At 46.1% G+C, this 25874-nt stretch overlaps 1 protein-coding gene across 1 annotated transcript in view; it reads right to left on the reverse strand.

Moving 5' to 3' along the window:
* The window catches only part of ADGRF5 (adhesion G protein-coupled receptor F5), a 70285-nt gene that overhangs the window by 38748 nt on the left and 5663 nt on the right, over positions 1 to 25874 (reverse strand). Inside the window, exon 2 of the mRNA XM_075063632.1 lies at positions 5574 to 5703. Coding sequence (XP_074919733.1) covers positions 5574 to 5703 — 130 coding nt within the window. The remainder of the gene's footprint in view (positions 1 to 5573; positions 5704 to 25874) is intronic.

The raw sequence follows: 25874 nt of genomic DNA on the forward strand, positions 1-25874 counted from the left end.
TGAGCTGATTGTTGAAATGTTTCTTGTTGCTGTGCAGGTGTCCGGTGTCCAACTTCATGAGCCATGAGAGTCAGGGATAGGCTGGATCTCCCAGGATCACCGTGGGCATTTCAACATTTCCAATGGTGATTTTTGTGGTCTGGAAAGAAAGTGTCTGCTTGCAGATTTCTGAACAGGACTGTGTTTTTAAAGATATGTGCATCACGCACCTTCCCAGCCCATTCCATGTTGATGTTGGTAAAAACATCCCCAGTGATCCACCAATCCTTGCAACACCATAGAAAAGTATCCCTTTCTGTTTATGTATTCTGTGGCAAGGTGGTCTGATGCCAAGAGAGGGATATGCATGCCATCTATCGCACCACTGCAGTTATGGAACCCCTATTGCAGCAAAATCATCCAGTATCTTCTGCACATTGCCTGGCGTCAGAGTGCTTCTTAGAATCATAGAATGATTGCAGAAGGCAATCTTAGCAGAAGGCAATCAATTGTCTTGCAGACTTGGATCAAAGCAACCCCCCAGGTGGATTTCCCAACTCCAAATTGATTCATGACTCAACGGTAGCAGTCTGGTGTTGCCAGCTTCCACATTGCAATCGCCACTCACTTCTCCACTGTCGATGCAGCTCTCATTTTGGTGTCGCTGTGCTGCAGGGCTAAGCAGAGCTCCTCACAAAATTGCTGGAAAGTGGCCCAGCACATACAAAAGTTCTGCAGTCACTGCTCATCAGCCCATACCTGCACGACGATGCAATCCCATCAATCAGTGCTTGTTTCTCAGGACCAGACACAGTGCTCCACCACGTTCTTTTGCTCTGTGACTGCCAACAGCAACCAGGAATTGTTTGTTTCCATGGCTTCCGGCTACTTGAAAGGAAATTGCCATATTCCATGCGGCGGCTCCTCTGGTGGCTCTGGAAATACTGCAGGATCAAGTGTGTTGTGTTTGCCCCACTCACCACAACAGTGCAGAGCTGTGCGGGATCCATGGTTGTCCAGAGATGGCAGATGCATGGCTATACTAGGCTTTTGAAAACAGGCGTGAAATATTATGATATGTAGAGAAAACTGCATTCTGGGACATTCACGTCATGTTCCCAGTCACCCCTGCGGGAATGTTTTGCCCCCATGAGGCATTGAAAGCCCTTCCCATAACACCCGGTACTAGATTCTGGCAAGTTGCACTGTGGGATAGCTACCCAGGGTGCACTGATCTCAGCAATGATGGAAGTGCTACTAGTGAGGACGTGCTGTGCCAATATGCACAACTGATTTAACTGCTGCGGTGGCTGTACGTCGACTTAAGTTGACTTAATTTTGTAGTGTAGACATGCCTTGAAACAGGAATGTCAGCCAAGATCTGAGTAGCCCAGTGGGTGACAGGGAGAGGGAAATGGAGCTAAGGATATGGGCACTTAGCTGATTTTTTTTTAAATCTGGGGGTCCAGTTTCCCCCAGCCCAATAGCAGGAGCGCAGGGTTTTATCAGCTCTCTCTGGATCCCCCTCAGGTGAAGGACTGGTGGCATCCCAGTCATTTGAAAACTCTTTGCTTCTGTTTAGGTAGCAGATCAGCCACCTATTTCACAGGCCATTACTAGCATGCTTTAGACAGGGGCATGATGGCACAAGGGACATAGAGCAGCCGAGTTCATACAGGGGTCTGCCAAGTAGAGTAGAGCATATGTTATTTTTATATCATACCCTAGAATGCACTGGCACCGTTCTTAGTGATGGGCGAAAAAAACAAGTGGCGATACAGAGGCAGGAAGTTTGCATCTTTGCCAGTTTGTGGAACTTAATTCAAACCTTTATTTACAGAGCTGGTGAATAGCTTGGCACCCCTTAAGACACCTCATCACACAAAGGAATCATGTGGTGTGTGATTAGAGCTGCTTCCTCCTCAGATTACATCAGTTCTCATTGTAAAGATTACCAGTGCATATGTTGCTGCACAAGTAGGGATGTGAGCCTTTCTCCTGGCCAAATTTCTGCTTAAACAGTTACATGATGCTTACCTAAGTCCACTTCCTCCCTCAGTTTGAAGCTGTAGGAAGAAGTCTTAAGTTTTTCTCCGAAATGATTGTCGTTTTGCTGTGCACTATTAAACAACTGCCACGGTGCACCAAGAGGTGACTGCAATTCAGGAACTGGTGATGTTGGTTTGTTTGCAAAGCATTTTGGGACTCTTCTGAATTGTAGATACTATATAAATATTAGAGGTGGTGTATTTAAAAGAGGGTAAAAAATGCAAGCTGTCACATTAAATCCTAAAGGGTTGCCTGGTCCTACTTGCCCCTAAGGAAAGTGTGTGATCTATGTACTATGCAGAAAGCCAAGCTGGAGCAAGGTGAGTTGAGCTGGGCCTTTCTGCTTTAGGGAGCTGGCAGTTTTGTCTCTCTCTGTTTTGAGGTTCTTGTCTTAGGGTTCTGAATTCTAAAAAGTAAAGCAGTGTTACATCACAACCTTCCTGAAGGAACACTGTATGGTTTTTATCTATCTTCTTTGCGTGTATGCTGTGAACATAACCTAGGATATCAGATATTTTTATTCAATATACGCTCTCCACTCAAAGCATTGTGGTTAAGTAACAGCCTGCAAAAACAAAACAAAAAGAGGTACCTTCTCCCTGTTAGTCATCAGTTGTAGGAAGTAAGGTGCTGGTGGAACCAGAGAGCTGATGCTTTTAGCTCCTAATCTTGGACAACCTGTTAACTCAGTAAAGCCGCTAGTACAGACAGGGTGAAAATCACTCCTCATCACACTAAGGCCAAGTAAACAGGTTTAGTGTGGGGAAATAAGGGGGAGAAAATTGATGCCCCAGCCCAGTCCACCAACAGCTGTCTATGATAACTGCTTTATGCAAAGATTCCCCAACACTGGTTCTAGCCATTGACCCCTCCTCTGTCTTGTTCCTCTAGGTTCCTCTCTGCTCCATTGTATTCAGTATTAGTGCAAAGTCCATCTCAGTGGTGCAAAGGGGGTGGAGAGCTCTCTCTCTCTCTCTCTCTCTCTCTCCCTCCTTAAATCTGCTCCAGTGAAGAACAAATGCTCTCTATAGGCACTCACACTTCGAAACACAGTGGGAATGCGAGGCTCCCACTGCACGTAGAAGATCTGGAAGTTACGGCCCGACACAAGGGGCTTTTGTGCCCTGTGTGTGGTGCTGAATTGTGCTCCATGATGAGGATCTGCACAAGAATGTGTGCTGCGAGGTGTGTGTGTGGGGTCTATTGCCCAAGAACCCTACAGTGGGGTCACAACAGGCCACAACCACTTCTCCCTGCAGGCTATCTTCATCTTATTATTATTTATTTCTAGTGCAGTTGTATGTTGAGGCCCCAGTGGAGATAAGGACCCCATTGTTCTCGGCCCTGTAGATACACACAGAGCAAGAGGCAGTGTCTTCCTTAAAGAACTTACAGCCAAAAAACAAGGAAGGAAGTATTACGAGGTCTAAGGATTAGCATACTGGACTAGGAGTTGGCAGACATGGGTTATAGTCCTTCTCCCTACACTGACCAGTTGTGGGACCTGGGGCAAGTCATTTCGCTTCACTGTTTCTCCTCCCACCCTTTGTCTTGTCTATTTAGACTGTAAGCCCTTTGGGGCGTGGACTGCCTGCTACCACGTGTATGTCCAGCACCTAGCACACTGGGGGCCTGTTGGTGCTGCCATAATAAATATTATCCCTATTTGCCAGGTGGGAAATGAGGCACAGCGAAAAGACATTTTGCACAGGAAGACGATGGAAGAGGTGAAAATTGAACCTAGATCTGAGTCCCAGCTCTGTTTTAAACAGGAGACACTATTATCATAGCAGCTGACGCTTTTGTCCAGACCTTGTCCCAGCGCCTGCTTTCAGGGTACTGGGAGCCAGATACAGGGTACTGGGAGCCACAGCTACACTGTGACGTCACAGTCTATATGGTTTTATAAAAATATGCTAATAAGTGAATATGATGTAACTGGAATATGCTTCATGCAAAAGGTCTCTTGTAAGGTATCATTACAAAGCTTATAATCTACTGAGTGTGTTCATCCTATTTGTATAAATGTACCACTCTTGTATCTGAAACTAGAAATATGAAATATAACTCTGAGGGCCTATTGTAAATATGCAAAGTGTGGGCCATTAATGGTGGTTTGGAATCTTGATGACTCCCATTAACCAGGACAATTGTCTGCAGATGGCTCTCTTTTACCTGTAAATCTTCCTGTATACCTATGTGCAGGCAAGTGGGCAATGAAGTCTTGCAGTGACATGTGATCATGTCACCTGACCTGGAATCCATCTTTAACCTGGTGTCTTTCCATTGAGAAGGATGGGGTGGAACCCGGAGGGGGACAAAGGATTCCTGCCTTATGCAAAAGATATATAAAGGGGTGGAACAGAACAAAGTGGAGGAGCCATCATGAAGAATCCCCTAGCTACCGCCTGAACTGGAACAAGAGCTGTGCCAGGGGAAAGAATTGTGCCCAGGCCCAGAAGGTCTGAGGAAAAAAATTAATGAAGCGTTTCTAAGGCTGAGATTATCTGTATTCAGTTTGATTAGACACAGATTTGCACTTTTTATTTTATTTTGTTTGGTGACTTACTTTGTTCTGTCTATTACTACTTGGAACCACTTAAATCCCACTTTCTGTATTTAATAAAATCACTTTTTACTTATTAATTAAATAAGCTTCACACAGGGTAAAACGGATTTATTTGGGTTTAGACTCCATAGGGAGTTGGGCATCTAACTATTAAAGACAGGAATACTTCTGTTTGCTGCTTTCAGGTAAACCTGCAGCTTTGGGGTAAGTAATTCAGACCTTTGGCCTTTGTTGGAGCAGACAGGAGCGTCTGGCTCAGCAAGACAGGATGCTGGAGTCCTGAGGTGGCAGGGAAGGCACGGGTAGAAGTAGTCTTGGCACATCGGGTGGCAGCTCCCAGAGGCTTTCTGTGATCCAACTCGTCACACACACAACTATTGACAAAATTACCACCCAAGCATAGCCCACAGAGCGAGTATTTAAACCAAACTAACTAAGCCGCCAATAGCCTGACATGGTAAGAAGGCAGGAAATATGACGTCTTGCTCAGTTTACGCTGAATGCGTTGAGTTGGGGATGCACTTACTGGTCCCTGTGGGTTATTTCTGCAGTCAGTGGAGCAGGACATTTAGCTGTCTATGCATTTATAAAGGATGGCTACATTGCAAAATCCAGCAGCTCCTCAAGTTGTTCTCATTTGACCCAGTGGACAGGGCACAATAGGAGACCTATGTTCAGATCCTGGGTCTCCTCGTTGACTTTGGGCAAGTCATAATGACACTGATCTCCTTTGAGGCTGATGGAAGGAAAAGTGCTATATAAGAGTTAGGCAGGGTGACCAGACAGCAAATGTGAAAAATCGGGATGAGGTCGGGGGGTAATAGGAGTCTATATAAGAAAAAGACCCCCAAAATCGTGACTGTCCCTATAAAATCGGGACTTCTGGTTATCATAGAGTTAGGCGTCGTTATAAACCAACTGAAAACCACCATAAAAGTTGAAAGTTACTTACTGAGGGATAGTCGAATGGGTCAACTGAGGGATAGTCGAATGGGTCAAAATTAACTTCTATCAAAGCATGAGTAGACGTGGTGACAATTAGAAGCAGAAAGCAGAAGACTGTAATGCCCAGGGATGGCATTTCACCCAATATTTTATTGCAGAACCTGAAGGAAAAATATAGCAAAAGGTTAGGAATTTTTCTATTGATTTATACAGTGAAAAGCACTGTTTTCAGTCAAATTATGGTCACTCTAGTGCTAGGTGAGCAACAAGCCACAACGAGGGGGAAATATTTATTTATATGATGTACTTTCTTTCTCTCTGCTACCACATGACTTTGTCCTTCAACTCCCTTTCCCAGGGTATCCTGGTCCTAAAAGGCTCCCTGGCTTTTTTTGTGTGCTTGTAGTACTTTTCCCTGAAATGTGCGAGCTCTGCTACCTGCCAAGGGAGAGAAAAGGATTCCTTTCATTGCTGTTATACATACTGGGGAGCACCTGGACGTGCCATTCAGGGATTGGCAGGTGCTGTACACAATGACTCCTGCCCCAAAGAAGTTTCAGTCCCAGGACAAGATGGTTTTTACCAGCAACGTGCTATGAGTGCCATTCTCATGATCAGCATTGCAGTTACTAGCTTGTTGAAACTAGACTAGTCTCGTGGCTACGGCAGTTGAGTGGGACTCAAGAGTGCTGGGTTCTATGCCTGACTCTGCTGTGCACCCTTGCCTGAGTCACCTCACCTCTTGTTTTGCTTCCGTTTCATCTCCCACTATTTGTCTTGTTTATTTAGACTGTAAGTTCTTCAGGGCAGAGACTGTTTCTTACTCTGTGTGTGTACAGCACCTAGCACAATGGAGCCTCTAGGCATTACTCTAATAGTAACAATAATGTTCAGGAATAGCGAAGAGTTTCTAAAAGGTGTCAGCTTCAAGCTAGTGTTTATATTCACCTCTATGTAAAGGATGAAAGTAAGGCCAATGCACCGCTTTCAGTGCGGTATGTTTCCGGATCCTCTTCCTAGACAAGGAGGAAAGGAGCCTGCTTTCCTGGAGAAGCCATCCACGGGGATACACATTTGTAAAACAGAGAAGGACGCCATTGTGAGGGGCAGGAACAAAACTCACTCCCAGTAAAAAGGGACAGGAGGTGAATGAAGATACAAAAATTAAAACCCAGCAATTTTTCAGATTTCGAACACCAACTATGTTGGGTTCATTTAATCAAACCATTGGAAAACGTGGAGGAATTTTTTTTGTACAAATGTTTGTTTCCTTCTAAAGACTCTTTTTCATAAGGGGAAAAAAAGCTTTTCTATGAAAAAAAAATGAGCAGCTTATTTTCTTGCTTACACCAGTATACATCTATAGTAATGCCACTGAAGTCACTCCTGCTCTACACTGGAGTAAGCAAGAGGAGAATCAGTGTAATCATAACTCGTTTGGAGCTATTGGGCCAAATTCTGCTCTTTTTGTTGTTATTTACTATTTGCATTACTGTAGCACCCAGTGGCGGATTAATGATTTTGCCACCCCTAGGCCCTGAAATAATTGTCGCCACGCCTGCCCCTGGCCCCTCCCCAACTCCACCCTTTCCCCACCCCCATTCCAACCCCTTCCCCAAAGTCCCGCCCCAGTTCCACCCCATCCCTGCCCCTATTGGATCCCTTCCCCAAATCCTCGCCCTGGACCCACCTCTTCCCCCAGTCATTGCATTCCCCCTCCTGTCCTCTCCCTCCCTTCTCCATGAAACAGCTGTTCTGTGGCGCAAGCGCTGGGAGGGAGGGGAGAGAAACTTGATGTGGTGGCAAGCTTGCAGAGGAGGCGAGCTAGAGCAGGGGAGCTTCTCCATTGGTGCTCAGATTTGCCACTCCTTCAAATTTGTCACCCTAGGCTTAGGCCTTGTCGGCCTAGGCATTAATACACCGCTGGTAGTACCTATGAGCCCCAGTCAGGGACCAGCGGCCCATTGTGCAAAATCCTGTACAAACAGAGAACAAAAAGACAGTCTCTGCTCCAAGGGACTTGCAATCTAAAGTATAAGAAAAGAGACAACAAATAGATAGAGCCCGATGGGGAAGCCCAAGGAAACAAAGAGATAGCACTGGTTAGCATGACAGGCAGGGGTCTCTGTACACCAGCAGTTTAGCCGTTGTTAGCATCATGGCAAAAGAGATTTTTGAGGAGCGAATTGAGGGTAGATAATGAGATCACTTTGCTGACATTTACAGGGCACCTCTCCCAAGTGGGAGAGGCAGCGTGGGAGCAAGTACGAAGGCACTTGTTTGGTAATTTAATAAGTGGGCAATGGACATTGGCATCATGGGCTGATTGGCAGTGGGAGCTGACATTTCCATAGCAAATGAGAGAAGGTAGGTAGGGTAAGGACAGGCTGTGAGGGTGGGGCCCTGAAAGTGAAGTCAGGTAGGTTATGTCTGACCCAATAGAAAAGGCCAACCAGCAGAAGGATGCAAAGAGAGGGGAGACACGGTCAAAGTGTCAGGTCAAATGATCCTTGTAGCAGCCTTCTGAGTGGATGTGAGAGGGGCAAGATTGCATTTGTCAAGGTCAGAGAGAAGGAGGGGGTGTCATAAACAGATAGCTAAGGGTTAATATCTCTTTCACCTGTAAAGGGTTAACAAACAGTGACCTGCAACACCTGACCAGAGGACTTCATGCTAGTACCTCATTTTTGGACTCTAAGGTTCAGATTGAGGAAAGAATACTATGACATGGTGGCAGTGGTGGGATAGAATCCAGAAGCCAGTAGGAATATTCTTTTTCTTTTTCTCTGCTAGCTGCTTATAAGCAGAGAGAAGGGGTTTTTAAACCTACAGCCAGAGAATTTTTTTTCCTTGCTCCTTTCTAGTTGTGCAGAGAGATTGCCTGACGGGCACACACATTTAAGGTTAACAGAGGTCTGTTAATTAACTAACGGCTGTGAGTCAACTACACCAGCAGAAGACATATGCAATGAAGGGGTTTTTTGCTCTAGTTTATCGGGAAGGCTACTTGAGAAAAGTTAGAAAGGCACTGTTGCTAGGGCAACCGAGGAAGCAACAGAGAAGCCGCAGTTCAGGCAATAAACAACAGAGGGCCCCAACACAAGAACAGGAACCATGATACCCAGGAGCGCTGAGACAGGAACAAATCAAAGATGCAGACCACAAGTGACAAATGGAAAAAGAAAAAAAGAGGGGGAGCTTAAAAAAAGGAAAAACATCAAACTGGCCCACAAAAGAGAGCAAAGCAAAAAGATGCGGCCACCAACGAAAAATGGAAAAACACAAAAAACAGAGTGAAGAGAGGAAAAAGAGAGAAGCATGAAATGGACTTGGCGCGGGCCAGCAGCATGCTCCAGTCATTCTAACAATCTTCGACAATGATTGTTCCACATCACAAGAAATTCCACCTACAAGCAGTGATGACATTGAGGCCTTCTTAGAAAATTTTGAAAGGGCTGCCTTGGTACAGCATCGCTGAAGACCCAGTCACATGATAGAACTGAGGCCACGCCAGTGGACCCTTAGCAGACGGTGCTGATGAATACCTAAGGAAAACATGACGATTATTAACTTTTTCAACCAAGGCCAGATACAGAAATGGGATAAACACCTGAACATGCCTGTCGGTGGTTCAGAACCCTACATGAAAAAAAAAAAAACAGATGTGTCATTCCCCCGACATGCTACCCAATTGCAAAGAATTATAAAGCCTGAATATCAGAAACAAAGGTTAACAATATAGATGATCTGACCTCCTGATCATGGAGCAGTTCATAGATGGTGTTCCTGAGGAAATAAAGAGGTACATCCTAGATGGGAAACCCACAAAGGTAATCAAGGCGGGGGAGATTGGAGCCAAATGGATGGAAGTGACAGTTCAGATTGAGGAAAGAATACTATGACAGGGGGCACTAATTGCAGTGCCAGATGACGAGAGCCTGGAGGACAGTGTGAGCTGTGTGGATGGATAGGACAGGCTGTATCTTGGTGATGTTACACAGAAAGAAGATTTAGACATAGCCTGGGTATCATGACAGAGATCTGAACTGAAGATGTGGCCCAAGTGATGGGCCCGAATGACAGACAGGATGGTGATGCTGTCCATAGGGCTTGAGAAAGGAGGATGAGGGAGGGTTTGGGAAGAAAGATTATGAGCTCTGTTTTAGCCATGTTGAGCTTGAGCTGACATCCAGGAGGAGAAGTCAGCGAGACTGTCTGAGGCTTTAGTTTGGACAGAAGGAGGCAGGCCTGCAGTACAGAGGTAGATCTGTGAGTTGTCAGCACAGAGAGGGCAGGTCAGTTTGTGTTTGTGGATGACATTGCTCAGAGATAAGCTGTAGAAGGAGAAGATAAGGGACCAAGGACAGAGCCCTGAGGAAAGCTGGAGGGGAGGATGAGGGGGATCCTCTGAAGCACTTGCTGAAGGAGCGATTAGAGAGGTAAGAGGAGAACCAGGAGAGGAGTGAGCCACAAAAGCCAAAGGAGGACAAGATTTCAAGAATAAGGCCATGGCCCACTGTGTTGAAGTGGCTGACAAGTCAAGGAGGAAGAGAGTAGAGAACTAGTTCTGAGATTTACCTAGGAAGAGGTCGTTACAGCCTTTGGTGAGAGCGGTTTCAGTGGAGTGCTAGGGTTAGAAGCTGCATTAGAGAGGGTCTAGGATGGAACTGGAGGAGAACTCCAGACAGTGATTGTATGTGGTGCAGTCCATGAGCTCAGAGATAGAAGGGAGATGGGGAAGTGGTTGGCAAGGCAAGTGGGGGCCAAGAGGGGTTAAGATGGGAGGATTACAGCATGTTTGTATGGGGAGGGGAAAAGCCAAGGGAGAGTGAAAGGTTCAGAAAAGAGTATAGGAGCAGCTATGAGTGGGCATGGGGGAGACTAGCAGGTGGGATGGGGTCACAGGGGCATGTGGACAGTAGGAGAGATGCCAAGAAACTTCTGTGTCTGTAACAGGGAAGAAGGAGGAAAGAGTTGTAGGAGGCGAAGGGGGACGGCGGGCAAGTGAGGGGAGGCGGAGATTGTGTCCTATTTTGCCCATTTTCTCGTTGAAGAAATTGGTGAGATCCTGTGTGGAGAGAAAGTGGAGGCAGGAGGAACAGAGGGTTTGAGGAGTGAGTCAAAGATGGTAAAAAGGCAGCTGGGATTAAAGGCATGAGATCTGATTAAGGTGGCAAAGTAGACTTGTTTAGCTAGGAAGATGGCAGAACTGAAGGAGGAGAGAATGAATTTGTAGTGTAGGAAGTCAGGCTGGTCATGGGATTTTTGTTTGAGATGCTCCTCGGTGTAAGGGCAGGGGCAGAGAAAATGTATGTTGGAGGAGAACCAGTCACGTTGGTGTAAATCCAGAGTAACTCCATTGGAACAGCTCATAAGGGGGCATTTTGGTAAGACAGAGGTAGGGCCAGTGATACCCAACTATATGGACCCATTTGGCATTCTGTCCTACGGATGGCGAGGTGCTGCTGTCCTGAGTGGATCCTTCTCCCCAGACCCTGGGGAAATCAGTAATGCACAGCCCAGTGCCTTATGCTGTGCACCGATACCAGCATCCCTCATACCAAGCCAGGACCTCCGTTCAATGCTGATTTCAGGGGACGAGTGCCCCTTGTTCACTAACAAACCTCACTTCATGAAATGTTAGGAAAATGCTTGTAATCTCCCACTGTCAGACCCATCACACACTGTGGCTGCAGGCCAGACAAATTCACATGGAAATATTTGCATGCTTTATGGTACTTTATGAAAGACTCTCTGTGGTCTTCATGCAAATTCTATGAGTCTATATGCCCAAACTCTTTGAGATCTATGAAGTACAGGGGAAATGTGTGCCGTTAACTGTAGGCACATTCATAAATCCACAAAACATAGATGAGCAGAATATTTATTATTGCTATCACTACTACTGCTACTAATTAATCATTTATATTGTTGTGGCACCCAGAGGTCAGGACTCCATGTGACATGGAAACACATAACACAGAGACATCCCCTGCTCTGAGGAGCTTACAGTTGAAACAAACCACAGGTGGATAAAGCAAACAGATGGGGAGAGGAAACAATGAACCAATACTGACCATCATGAAAAATAGCAGTTGCGCCGAGCATAGACAGCGCCTTGTGAAATTCTGCATTCCCCGTTCCTCCATTCACAATCTTGTGTGCAACTGCAAACACTATGGGTCAGATTCTTTCCCCAAATACATCATCGGGGCAGCCACATAACTCAGAGCAAATGTCCCATGAGCTATATCTTTAGTAGGTGCCTTTGGTAGTTGGCCAAAGGAGACATGCACTAATTGCATTGCATCTCAAGAAGTGTTTACCCATGAAAGCTTATGCCAAATAAATCTGTTCGTCTTTAAGGTGCCACCGGAATCCTCATTGTTTTTGTGGATACAGACTAACATGGCTACCCCTCTGATACTAATTGTGTTTTTACTAAAACATAAATATTTATTTATGTATTAGGTAAACACTGAGGTGTACATTTTAATTATATAGTATATCTAAACAGGTTTCTAAATTTATCTTGTTTCAGAGCAGGATGGTACAAAGAACTGTCATATGCTTTCTTGTTTGCATATGAACGAGTAATAAGAAAGATTATTTTCCTGCTGAATGAATGCATTGTTTTGATATTCTTTATTATAATGTTTCCTTCCAATACATTATGTTATCTAGCATATCATTAATAAACATAGATCTAAATTTTCTGGGATTAACCCAAATCTGAAATTAAGCAAAAATTAAGAAAATGGTATACAAGCATGCACTATTGGTTATCACAGCAAAGGGCACCTGTCACATCAGATCCTTTGTGCTGAGATAGCATGAAATGAAACTTAGCGCAAAAGTATTATTTCTGCAGAACATAAAGCTTCTCTCTCAAGCACCCTGTTGGGTCTGTGGTAATACCCCTGTAGATTTGTGTTTCAAGGTAGCTTTTAAGTTATCTCAGCAGCAATGGTGTTTTATATGGACACTATAAAAAAACAGTGAATAGAAGTAATAAAACATTTCTGAGCCATTGTGTCAGCATGACAAATATAGTGAAAGAGACTAACACCCTTGGAGACTGAGAACATGATGGGAGAACATGGTAATTTCTTTCTTTCTTCTTTCCCCTACCCCAGACAGTCCCTGACCTCCCAGAGTTATTTAGATCTAACTCTGCTTAGTCTTGCCCCAAAGGCAGTTCAAGCAAGGTCTTCTAAACAATCTCTAATCACTTTAATTTTGGATTCCCTAGTCCTTCCTACTTCCTCTACAAACTTTCTTTCTGCATTTCTCACATTGTGAAGGCAGACAACTAAAGTGATCTTATTTTCCTGGAGAAAATTTCTGCCAAGCCAAAAAGTTGCTTCTGTCAGAATTCCCAGCAGAACATTTCAGCTGTTCACTGCAAAACCCAGAGCTAGAAACCTGAGATCTTTTTTGATTTTCAGCAACCACCCACTGATAATCCAACATTTTCAAGAAAAGCAGACAGTTTCCACCCATTAGAGCAAACCTCTAATTTTAGGTTGAAAAAAGTTTCGGTGGGAAATATTCAACCAGCCCTCACTCCAAGGCTGATGCAGATGCCTTGGCTGGCCAGGTGTCTGTACTCCTTCATTGACACATCTCTAAGGCGTAACAGCTCAGAAAGCAAGAAAGACACAACTTTGCTTCTGGCTCTGCCTCCTGCACTACAGCATTTGAGAGTTTGCTGTCAAATCACTGGCTGAAAACAAATTTGGCTCGCGGATACAGAATAACCCTACAAAACATACACCGGGGAACCAACCTGAGCTGGGAGAGGATAGTCTGGCTTTCCATGAGCTGAGAGCCGCTCTTCTTCATTCCCAACTTCTGAGAGTTTCTCAGAGCATCGCTGAGTCTTTAAAGTGCCTCTTACAAACCCAGCCTAACGTTTCTTGCAGATGAAAAGGCTGTAAATGAAATCCAGGTGTGTAATCTCATTTATCTGCCCAATTTTCCCTGAGGAAAGCTCCCTGAATTCAACTCGTGCCATCTTAAAAGTCTTTCTCCCTTCCACTAGCTGTCTGCCTGCTCCCAAAGCAGGATGTTTAATGAACTGGCCGGGTTGTCATTGCTGCCTGGAGAATGGCTGTGGTTTGTGGCTGGGACTCCCTTTCAAAGCAACCTCAGTGGCACTGTTACAGGAGAAAACACGCTAGGTATTTTAAGGTGTCGTTTCCTGATACCTCTCACCAAGAAAGTATATTATTTTTTCCCTACACGTGATCCAAGTCTCCAACCTCTTTTCTGCACATTGCTCCAGCAAGTGGCTTAACTTGTTCTGCCAGCATTACTCATACGGTTTGTTTGGATTAAACAAAGTGTCATGAAAGTAGTAACTAACCTGACAAAAATGAGGTCTGGCCAGCTGCCCCGGGGTGCTCTTCTTTATGAAATTGCAATGGAATGATATTTACTGCCTTTGATTTAATTGCCAAGGGGAAAGAATATGAAAGTTACTCTCATAGGCCAGCAGGCTGGTTGCTTTTCAGAGATTCACAGAGTTCGAGCAGCCCCATATGTAACAGGAATATTTACAGTTACATGATATATCACAGCATCATTGCAGGCTGCGATGCACCACTGTCATCAAAGTCTAGTTTAACAATGGTTTAACCCCAGCCTTCTCAGGGGCTCAAGCTTTTAGGGAACAGACTGCCAAGTGTTTACAGAGCTCTGCCTAATGTATACACAAAATGCAACTTTGTTAACTGGACTCCGAGTTCATTTCATAAGCGCCTGTGAAAAAACTGCACCGTTAAATCCAATGTCAAAGCATCGGGTACATATTCAACACGCTATGTCAGGGCTGGTGGCCAGCCACACCTCCTAATCACACTGCTAAGTGTTTTTTTCCTCATCTCATTCATAATTTACAATCTCATCACCGGAGGCTGTAATTATGCCAGATTTTACAACTTCAGACAGATCTGGCTGGGTCACTATTTGGATGAAGGAAGCCAGAAGAAATTGTTATGCACTGAAGGAAGGGTTGTTAATAAGTCAGTAGGTGAACCTGGTCTCTGAGTCAGCTGGTATTATCTATAAGCATTTCTGCAAGGGTCACAGGACCAAAGATTACAATCAGTTGTGCTGGGTGCTGCACAAACACAGATAAAGTGGCAGTCTCAGCCTTCACGAACTTAAACTGAAAAGGTGCAAGGCCCGATGGAAGGCCCGATGGAAGGCTGGGGCTGAGGCTGTGACATAGCAGCAAGTGAGCGTGGAGCAAGTGAGCCCAGCTGTGTTAGTTTCATGATTTGCTGGTGTTGGGAATTAACAGTGAACCGAATGCTCAGCATGGCATTTGGGAACACAGTGCTGCTAACAGCCCCTACCTTCACCACTGTGCAGACCTGGGACAGTTTAACTGTCTGGAGCAATAGTAACCTGCCGTGCCTGCTCTGTGAGCCCAGTCAGAAAGGTCAGGTGAGTGAATTGCAGCATGGCCACTGTGCCTGCAGTGTTGCCGGGGCAGAGGAAGTTAAGGAACTGGTCAAAGTGGTTGCCCTGAGACTAGTAAGGCTGGGAATGGCTTTCCCCATGAACCTTTGGGTACCATACATGGGAGAGAGGCCCCATTGCTTTCCCCCAAGGGCGGTGCATAATGGAGGCTGAGAGAGCCTAAGCCTCCTCAAACCTCATGCCAATGGGGGAGGGAGGGGGGAGGGGGCAGTGGAGGATTTGGGGCCCCTGGAAAAATCTCCCCTCACCATGCCTCTGGGGTTGGAGGAGCTTGTGCTCCCTGCTGCAGCCCCAGGGATATGGTGGGGTCACAGAGCTTTTCTGGTCTCAGGGGCCGCAGCACCGGAGCAGGGGGAAGGAGTGAGCAAGGGGTGGGGCCTTGGGAGAAAGAGGCAGAGTGGGGGCGGAATGGGGATTGAAATGGGAGAAGGGCTGTGGGGGAAGGGACAGAATCAGGGAGGGGCTCTGGGCTCGGCATTCCACTTTCTGAGGGGGAAACAAAGGGAAGCCACATGAGCGGTCATGCGACCCTCCCCAGCAGTATGTGAGGGAGGAGGTGTGACTGGGGGAAGACCTGTCTGCTGGCTCGTACCCTGCGCCAGACTCAGCTGTTAGTCTCGGCTGGGCTGGGGAGGATGGGACTTCCTCTTTCCCTGCACAGCATCCAGGACGGGGTCAGACCCACCCTCAGATTTCTCCCCCAGCTGTAGGAAGGTTTGCAAACTTCCCCTACTCCCATGTTTCCTGCACCCATCGCTCCTCAGCTTCAGGGGGAGGGATTCCTGTACAGGGAGCTGCATCTCCATCTGCTCAACGCCCATGCATTCAGACCCTCTCATACTCAGACCTTCCCACCGTGTCTCACCCCCGCCCCACATTCAGACACCCCCCCAACGAGCCCTACTTCCCCTGCACCTGGACCACCCTGACGAACCACCCACACCCAGATCCCAAACCCACCGAGCCCCAACCAGCTGCACCTGGATCCCCACCCCACTAAGACCCCTCCTCCCATCCCCAGAGCCCCCACACTGAGCTCCCCACAACCAGATCCTCCTGCTGAGCTCTATTCCCCCCCACACCCAGACCCCACCCTGCTGAGCCCCAACCACCTTCACCTGGACCCCCCTGCAGAGTCCCATTACCTTTATACCCAGAGCCCCCTTCCCAACAAGCCCCTGTGCATCCAGATTCTCCCCTGCACTTGGATCACCCACTGAGCCTCCTGCATCCAGATTGCCCCACACAGAACCCTCTCAACTCACACCTGGATACCCTCACACTAAGCCCCTCCACACTTGGATCCTGCCTTGCTGAGCCTGCCTGCCCACACCTGGTGCACCTGGCACAGAGGGGCAGGGCCCTGGGGTGTTTCTGGGGCGGGTCCAGTCCTTGCATTGTGTCAGGGTTGGGTGCAGCCTCACCACTGATTCCATGTCCCAGCGGGTTGGAGCTGCAGACTGATCTCCCACCTCTGTGCAGCCAATGGCCTGTGCTCCCCAATGCCATGCTGGAGCCTCCACATTCATTTGACAGATAAACTTTGCACAATTTTGCAGAATTTTAAAATATTGTGCGCAGAATTTTATATTTTTGGGTGCAGAAAGCCTTCAGGAGTACTCCATGCAGTTCTTGCACCCAGAAGAATGCAAGAACTGTGATTGTGATGGGCTCTTACATGGAGGTTGTGTGGTTGAGTGACTGTCTCATGCACCCCTCCTTGTACACCCTACATCCCCACAGTGGACCATCATAACCTGATAAAGTGAGAGTGTAGCCCACTGACCCACCCCACCCCTTATTCCTCATCAATAACACTTCAGTCTCCCTGGACACTCAATAACAGACTTAAAAGCAGCAATATTAGGAAGTTTAGAATTGAAATTAGAGGAAGGTTTCTAACCATTAGGGGAGTGAAGTTCTGGAACAGCCTTCCGAGGGAAGTAGTGGGGGCAAAAGACTTATCTGGCTTTAAGACTAAGCTTGATAAGTATATGGAGGGGATGTTATGATGGGATAGTTTAATTTGGGCAATTGATCTTGGATTATCGGCAGATAAGTCTGCTCAATGGTCTGTGAGGGGATGTTGGATGGGATGGGAACTGAGTTACTGCAGAGAATTCTTTCTTGGGTGCTGGCTGGTGAGTCTTGCCCACATGCTCAGGGTTTAGCTGATCGCCATATTTGGGGTCGGGAAGGAATTTTCCTCCAGGGTGGATTGGCAGAGGCCCTGGAGGTTTTTCGCCTTCCTCTGCAGCGTGGGGCATGGGTCGCTTGCTGGTGGATTCTCTGCAGCTTGAGGTCTTCAAATCACAATTTTGAGGATTTCAATAACTCAGTCATGGGTTAGGGGTTGTTATAAATGTGTATGGGTAGGGTTTTGTGGCCTGCCTTGTGCAGGAGGTCAGACTAGATGATCATATTGGTCCCTTCTGACCTATGAGTCTATGAGTCTATGAGTCTAATTCTTCAACAACAAAATCTTCAAAAACAGACTCCAACAAGAAACTGCAGAGCTGGAATTAATTTGCACACTGAACACCATCAAATTGGGCCTGAATAAAAACTGGGAGTGGATGGGTCACTAGAAAAAGTAATTTTCCCTCTGCTGATGCTCACACCTCCTTGTCAGCTGTTGGAAATGGGCCACCTTGACTGCATTGACCTTATTAGCACAACAAAAGTAATTTCCCTTCCTTTGGTATTCACCCATTCTTGTCAACTGTTGAGATCAGGTCACTTCAACCTGAATTGAATTGGCTCATTAGCACTGACCCCCAGCTTGGTAAGGCAACTCCCATCTTTTCATGTGTTATAATATATATTCTGCTTACTGTTTTTTTTCACTCCATGCATCTGATGAAGTGGATTTTAGCCCACGAAAGCTTATGCCCAAATAAATGTGTGAGACTCTAAGGTGCCACCAGGACTCCTCGTTGTTTTTAGTGGTGTCTGAGTAGCCTGGGAACGTATGAGCTCATTCCCACAAGCACCGAGTGCCCTCATCTCCCATCAACTTCAATAGGGATTGCCAGCATTCTGTGCCTATGCCAGCAGTCTCAGCTATGCGAACAGTGGCCAACGTTCTGATTTCAGTGAGGATGTCCATTTATTTTCTGAGATACTCATCACCGTGTATCTAAGCGCCTATTGGCTGCCATGCTTATTGCTCCTGGTAGTTATTGAGCTATTTTCTCTCTCAGCCATGTATGGGAGAAAGTCTATGGTTCCAGCCCCTGAGGGGAAAGAAAAGCAGGAAGGGAGGAATTAGGAGAAGCTAGAGACTTAAGTCCAGCTTTTTAAAGGCATCGAGTTACCTAAACATGCAGATAGGCATCTACAAGATGTTTCAGGAATGCCTCAGTACCTAACGCTCCTAGAAATTGAAATCAAGAGAAGTTAGACACCGAGGTGCTGTTTTAAAAAAATCACAGTAGGCACCTAATGCCTTTAAAATCTAGCCCTTACTACACAAAGGGTTGTGACTAGAGAGGGGCAAAAATTTTCAGCTGAAATGGATTTTCTTCCTATTTTTTGATTCACTGAAAATTTTTAAAATATGTTGGTTTGAGGTTGACCCAAATTTTTTTTTTTTTTTTTAATTTTGGACTTGCCAGGGACCTGAAACTTCGATTAGATGCCAAGCACTTGCTGTAACTGGCCATTGGATTAAGGGACTGGATTTACAGCTGGTGTAATTTTGCATAGCTCATTTGGTGTCAGTGGAGGTACACTAGGATCTGGCCTGTGGTCTTTAAATCTACCAGCATCAACTGTGCATTTGATCTAAGAGACCAGATTTCTGGAGCCTAAAGTCATAATTTAAGTGTGAACTTTCTTTTGCTGTCTGCGGTTCTTTCCTGTCTGCCAATATGGACTGGCTTTGCCTCCATTTGATTATTCATCGCCTAAAACATGACTTTTGACAGGGGTATAATATGACTGGTGAGTAGACAATGTTTGTTTCAAACAGAAAACACACAATGACCATAATAAACACGCCCACGCACAACAATAATTTATGGGCGAGTTTGCTGTAAGGGTAGGTGGGGGAAATTGTGCTGACTTTAGATAACGCATCTCATAACTTTAGAGACCAACATAATGTAAACAAATATTAATCAAGGATTCCAGGCTTAACCACTTGGTGATAAGGATTCAGGGGGTAAAAAATAGGCTGTGACGCACTTTTCTGCTCTGACTTTTTGAAAATGAGCATATAGGATCTGATTATGCCTCTGTTTTTCCAGTTTTATGCCAGTGTAATGAAAGTTGTCTGCACAGCCCTGTAGTTCAGGAGTTCTCAAACTGGGGGCTGGGACTCCTCAGGGGTTCGCTTGGTTATTACATGGGGGGTTGTGAGCTGTCAGCCTCCACCCCAAACCCTGCTTTTCCTTCAGCATTTATAATAGTGTTAAATTAAAAACACTATTTAATATATTTATGGGGAGGGGGCGTAGCACTCAGAGGCTTACTATGTGAAAGGGGTCACCAGTACAAAAGTTTGAGAACCATTTCTGTAGCGCAATGCTGTCGCAAAAAGGGCTAATGCAATCCTTGGATGTACAGAAAGGGACCTCAGGAGGTCATCTAGTCCAACCCCCTGCTTAAAGCAGGACCAATCCTCAGCTAAATTATCCCAGCTAGGGCTTTGTCAAGCCTGACCTTAAAAACTTCTAAGGAAGGAGATTCCACTACCTCCCTAGGTAACCCAAGTAGAGAAGTGATCTTTGCCTCTCAATATACTGTTGATAAGACAATAGTGTAGCCAGCCCTGGTGTCCACAATTCAAGAAAAATGTGGAAATACTAGAAAAAGTTCAAAGGAGGGCCACAACAATGATCTGAGGGATGGAAAACAAGGCTTTTCATGTGAGGCTTACAGAGTTTAAGCCATTCAGCTCATTGATGAGAAGCCTGAAATGTGACTTGATCACTACATGTAGGTTTTTACACATAGAAAAGAGAGCTGATGGCAGGGCCAGGGTGGGGTGGCAGAGGAGGAGAGCATCTCAACCCTGTTGACAAAGGCACAACAAGAGACAGTGGCTGGAAGCTGAAGTTAAATAAATTCAACCTTGAAATAAGACACAGTTGCTCAGCAGTGAGAGTGATTAAACATTTGAACAGGAAGGAGGTGGAGTCATCATCATTTGGAGGTTTTAAGATGAGATTAGATATCATTTACTTTAACACAGTTTCTGGAAGAAATTCAACAACCTATGTGTGTGGGATAGGGTAGGAGGGGGATTGGGCTGGATTTGTTTTCACCCCCTTCTAAAGCACCAGAGCTGTCCCAGCTGGAGCTGGGACACCGGTCAGGGTGGCCAGTGCTCTGTGGTGGTACAGAGAATTCTCTTTCTAGATGCCTGGCTAGTACATCTTGCTCACATGCTCAGGGTCTGACAGATTGCTAGCAGTCTGAACGAATTTTCCCCAAGGTCAGATTGGCAGGGACCTTATGGTCTTTCTCTGCAGTGTGGAGCACAGTTCTTCTGCTGGGATCATCTGGGCATAGCTCAACTAATCAATTCCCAGGCATTGCACTGATCATGGACATTGGCAGCACCTCAGTCTCTCCCTGTGGCACAGAACAGTTTTGTCTCCTGAGGTCTGAAATGCTTTAGCCCAGGTCTACACTAGTCGGGGTTCGACCTAAGATATACAACTTCAGCTATGTGAATAGCGTAGCTGAAATCAGTGTATCTTAGGCCGACTTACCTGGCCGTGAGGACGGCGGCGAGTCAACCGCTGCCACTTCCCTGTTGACTCTGCTTCCGCCTCTTGCAAGCTGGAGTTCCGGAGTTGACAGGGAGCGCGATTGGAGATCGATTTTATTGCATCTACACTAGTTAATAGGGGTTAATAGGCGTGTACCTGTGTAAAATATAATGGCCTGTGAAGTCAGACCACATGATCTAAGGCCACTTCTGGCCTTAAACTCTGTGGAACTATAAATGATTTAGTTATTTAGTTAATTATGCCAGCGGAACAGCAGCTATTTAGACAATGCCCTTAGTCTGAGAAGTTATGCTGTCATACACCTAGTGGTGAATCAGGACCCAGTGCTTTAGGAATATGCATGGTGACCATTAAACAAGACTATGATGACCATTCATGGTGCTCTCCAGACCCAGTATTCATAATGCTACTTAGCAGGGACAGGCAGCTGAGTTTGCCTAGTTCTCAACCCAGCATGTACACTGTAGCTTGGAAAGTTTCTCTTCAACTTGCATATGGAGCTGTGTAGGAAATGATTTTCGAGATTTCTGACAAAATTTCCCATTCCAGATCAAGCAAAAAAGTCAAATACTTTAAAATGTTAGTAAGCCAACACTGAAAAAAACAGCAGTCAGATTGGGCCTAGTAAACCATTTCATTTTGCTGTCAAAACATTTTATTTTGATACTTTTTTTTTTAATTTTTAACTATAAATTAGTTATCTTAAATTTCTAAACTATAAAATTAGTTTTGATCCAAAAACCAAACTTTTTCCACTTGGAAAATGTCAAAACTTTCCATCTAGGCAATTTTGAAGCTTTTTGCTCAATTTCTCCCAAGAGGAAATTAACCAGAATTGACCTTTCCCAACAGACCATTTTGATTTTGACAAATTGACATTTCCAGATGAAAAAGCAATTAGTTGAAAAATTCCCAGTCAGCTCTACTTCCGTGTTATTGGGCTCATGTTCCACTGAAGGAGACTGTGAAAAAAGGAGCAAAAGGGGGGAAAACCAAACAAAAATAGGATGAGAAATGGCAGGCATTATTCTATCCGATTGAGGTTCTTACACCTTGCCCCTCACCGTGGTATTTGAACACAATGTGTTTGGGAGCGCTCTAGAAGAGCACGTCACCCTACTTTGGCATGGGCTCTTCTCTGCTGGCTATTGTGATTGGAGAGATGCAACCGTGAACTTTTTCTTCCCCTCCTTGTAACATTTTGGAGTTTCTAGAGCCCAGCCCTTGGCCTCAGGGAATGAAAAGACTAGGAGCATGTGTATGAGCACAAAGAAGTTTGAGAACCTCTTGTACTCTCTCCCATCATATGCACACCGACGGCCCTAATCTAATAACATCCACTGAAGTCAAACTTCCATTGACTTCAATGGGTGTTGGCTCACATCCCTATAGTGGGCCGGGCACAAGCTACTGCTACACATTGAAGTCCTAGAAAGCCCAGTGACTGGATCCTTCCTGCTGGCTGAGCCTTTTTAACTTTCTATTTATTTTCCTGTTATCGCCACGGGAGCTGCTGAAATGACACAAATGCAGCTGCCTCTGGCTAGCTTTGTAGGAAGTGGCTGAAGTAGCTTGGTATTTACATAACCCACTCTGGAGGGTGAAGGAGATTCCTGCACAAAGGAGCAGCCTGTTACACCTAGCAACCAGAATTAAAAGTCCAAAACAGTGTTCAGTGCCTTCCACCTACTCAGGTCCTGCCAGAAATAGTACAGAGTAGCTTGGATATGGCGAATACGGCCCCAGCATTTCCAATGGGTTATGCCAAGGCTATTGTTTTCTTATGACCTTTTTATGCTATCAAAGCTGTTGGTTCCATTTTAGTCATAGGCATTTGGAAGGTGGTTAGCTAGTGATTCACCACTGTGTTACTCTAATTTTATGCCAAAGTAACACCACAAAGAATAACTCTGGTTCTGGAACATGAGGCATGTCTACACAGTATGGCGATGAGGACTACAGTGGTGGGATTTCTAAAGTGCATTAACGTATTGTACACTAGTTGGGCTCTGTAGACCCTGCTGGTGTGCACTAAATGTTCACTAGTGCTCTTTAACGTAATATTGTTTGAAAAGGAAAGACATTAAGACGTGCTAGGGAATGTTTAATGCACACCAGAAGGGTTTAGGTGGAGCAATTAGTGCCCAATATGTTAGTGCGTGTTAGAAATCACACTGCTGTAGCGCACGTTACTGCACCATGTTGACAGTAAAAGTGCAGGAGTTCAAAAGGCAACATTTTTGTGTGAAGACCATTAACTTGGCCATCACCTCACTGATTGATCCAGGCACCTCCAGAGCTAAATGCATGTGCTGCTTCAGCTGTACCTGGGGCTACACCAATTCATATCCTCTGTGGAGTGGGGACCTCTAACACACGCTCATCAGTGGGTTACACTTGCTCTTTGTAAAGGTTTTAAGTCAGCAGGGTCCTTGGGCTCTGAACAGAGCAAGCCAATGACATTACTCTGTTGTAAAACTGAAATAACATAGTAGTGACTCTGAACTGCTCATTTCACTTATGTGGGGCTCAATCCTCCGCTGGTGTAAAGGGATAGCACTCCATTCAGGCTGCCTGCTGCTGAGACTGGTGCAACTCCACCTGTGTTCGTGATACTGGTAGCCCTGGCGCAGACGTCTGGCTGTAGGCACTACGTAAAGCCTGGCAGCAATTAGACTGGCTATGAGCAGGGTTAAAGATCATAGTGCTTAAAACAGTTCTGGGAGCCAGTAGTCCATCACCACTAGGGGTCCTCGCATTGCTAATCTCACCCTACTCTTTGCATCCCTCCACAGGCTCCGTGTCCTCCAGCACATCAGACATAAGCTGCCTGTCTTCATTCTAAGGCCCCTCGTGACTAGGGCTCTTATCAAATTCATGGCCGTAAAAAATGGATTGAAATCTGGTCTTCCCTATGAAATCCAGTGTTTTGGGGGCTTTTACCCTATATACTAATGAGGTAAAGTATGCAAAAGTACTAGGCCATCAAGTGTTTAAAAAAACTTAATCGTGATTAATTGCAGTTTTAATCCCACAGTTAAACAATATTTGAATACCATTTATTTAAATATTTTGGGGTTTTCTATATTTTTAAATATAGGGTCAGAGTTGGGGGCTCCAGCCCCCATCGTGGTGCAGGCCTCAGCTGCTCTCAGGGATAGTGCATGGGGCTCCAGCCCACCCATCACCTTGAAAGCTGAGCACTGGGGCTGCTCCAGAGCTGCAGGGCTGCAGCTTCAGTCCCCCCTGCACCCTCTGCCGCCAACATCTCCTGCCCCACCATTAATTTTGATTTCAGTTAATCTCAGGTGTTAACTGCAATGAATTGACAGCCCTAAAAAGTACACAGCGTTTCTCAAACTTGGGGTCCCAACCCAAAAGGGGGTCACAAGCCAAGTGTGTGGAGGGGTGGTATTGGTACCCTTACTTCTGTCCTGCCTTCAGAGCTGCGCAGCCAGAAAGTGGCAGCAGCTGTCTGGGCGCTCAGAGCTGAAGTAAGGGTGGTATCTTGGGGGTCATCACTTTTTGGGGGACAGCCTGAAATATTTTCCATGGGGATCCCCGCAAAAAAAATAAAAGTTTGAGAACCCCTGATTCAGCAGACTCCCTTATCCAGGGCGGCTTACAAACGTAACGGTAGTAGTAACATGCTGTTTATGTACTTTATGATCACATCTGCAAAATTTGCTATTTACGCCATGACTAACTCATGAAAAATGTGTGATTTCTCTGCCACTTAAGTAGGGAGCCCCACCTTAGTTATCGTCTCTTATTCCCTACTGAGCGGTCGGCTCCCGCCTCCGTTTGGCCCATGACGCCAGCCTCCCCTATCCACTTGTAAAATTTTCAGCCAAACACCATTGTGCTTTCTCCCTGGCTGCCTCTCATGCGCCGCATAAGCATCTGCAAAGCTGGTGCAGCCTCCTCCTCTGAAACCCTTCTTAAAAGTCTCCTTTGCTGGGATTCCTCTAAAAACTTGACACCAGGAGGCTGTTGCTGTGTTGAGACACAGCCTCTCATACTGCCCAAGAGTGTCCAATTGTTTCCTTGTCCCACATGGTCACCATCTGTTGTCTCTTGTCTTATACTTAGATTGTAATGTCCTTGGATCAGGGACCATCTTCTTCTTCAGTGTTAGTGCAGCACATAGTACAATGGACTGGGGCTCCTACATGCTACGATAATAATGATCATTAAGGCTAAGTTTTAGTCATGGGTATTTTTAGTAAAAGTCATGGACGGGTCACGGGCAGCAAACAAAAATTCATGGCCTGTGACCTGTCTGTAACTTGTACTATATACCCCTGATTAAATCTTGGGGACGGGGATGGCCCGGGGTGCTCGGGAGGAGCAACCCAGGGGTGCTGCAGGTGCTCAGGGGGTGGCCCAGGCCCCCTGCTGGTGCTGTGGGAGCGGGTGGGGGTGCGCAGCCCGGGCCACCCACTGGTAATGGGAGGTGGGAGAATTGGCAGGCGTGGCAGGATACCTACCTGTCTCTGCGCCTCCCTGAAAAGGGTGACATCCCCCACCCTCAGCTGCTAGGCAGAGGTGTGGCCAGGCAGCTGTGCACACTGGTCAGCTCCGCAGCTCCCATTGGCCACAGTTCCCAGGCAGAGTTGTCTGGCCACGCCTCTGCCTAGGAGCTGAGGGATGGGGGATGTTGCCACTTCTGGGGAGCCCTCTGAGGTAAGCACCACCCAGAGCCTGCCTCACCCCAACCCATGCCCCAACCCTCACCCTCTCCCTCCTCCTCCCAACCCAAACTCCTACTGCTGCTGCTGGGTGGGGGTGGGGAGGCAGCACGGCGGTCTGAGACTGGCCCAGTAGTGACCAGTGCAACTGTTCCAGGGGCTGCCTGAGCTGCTCACTGGGCCTGATGCACCGGCCACTGCAGAAGTCACAGAGGTCATAGAAAGTCACAGAATCTGTGATTTCCGTGACAAACTCGCAGCCTTATTGATAATTAATAATAGCTAACACAGGTGGAGCTCAGCCAGTGTCACTAACAGTGGGACATTGGTGATACATTTCCCTAATAATGATTCTTTCCTCTATTACAGATGCATGTAAAGGCTCCACACTGAGATCAGGACCATGGCGTG

Source organism: Chelonoidis abingdonii, chromosome 3 (genome assembly GCF_003597395.2).
Source record: "Chelonoidis abingdonii isolate Lonesome George chromosome 3, CheloAbing_2.0, whole genome shotgun sequence".
Classification (NCBI taxonomy): domain Eukaryota; kingdom Metazoa; phylum Chordata; order Testudines; family Testudinidae; genus Chelonoidis; species Chelonoidis abingdonii.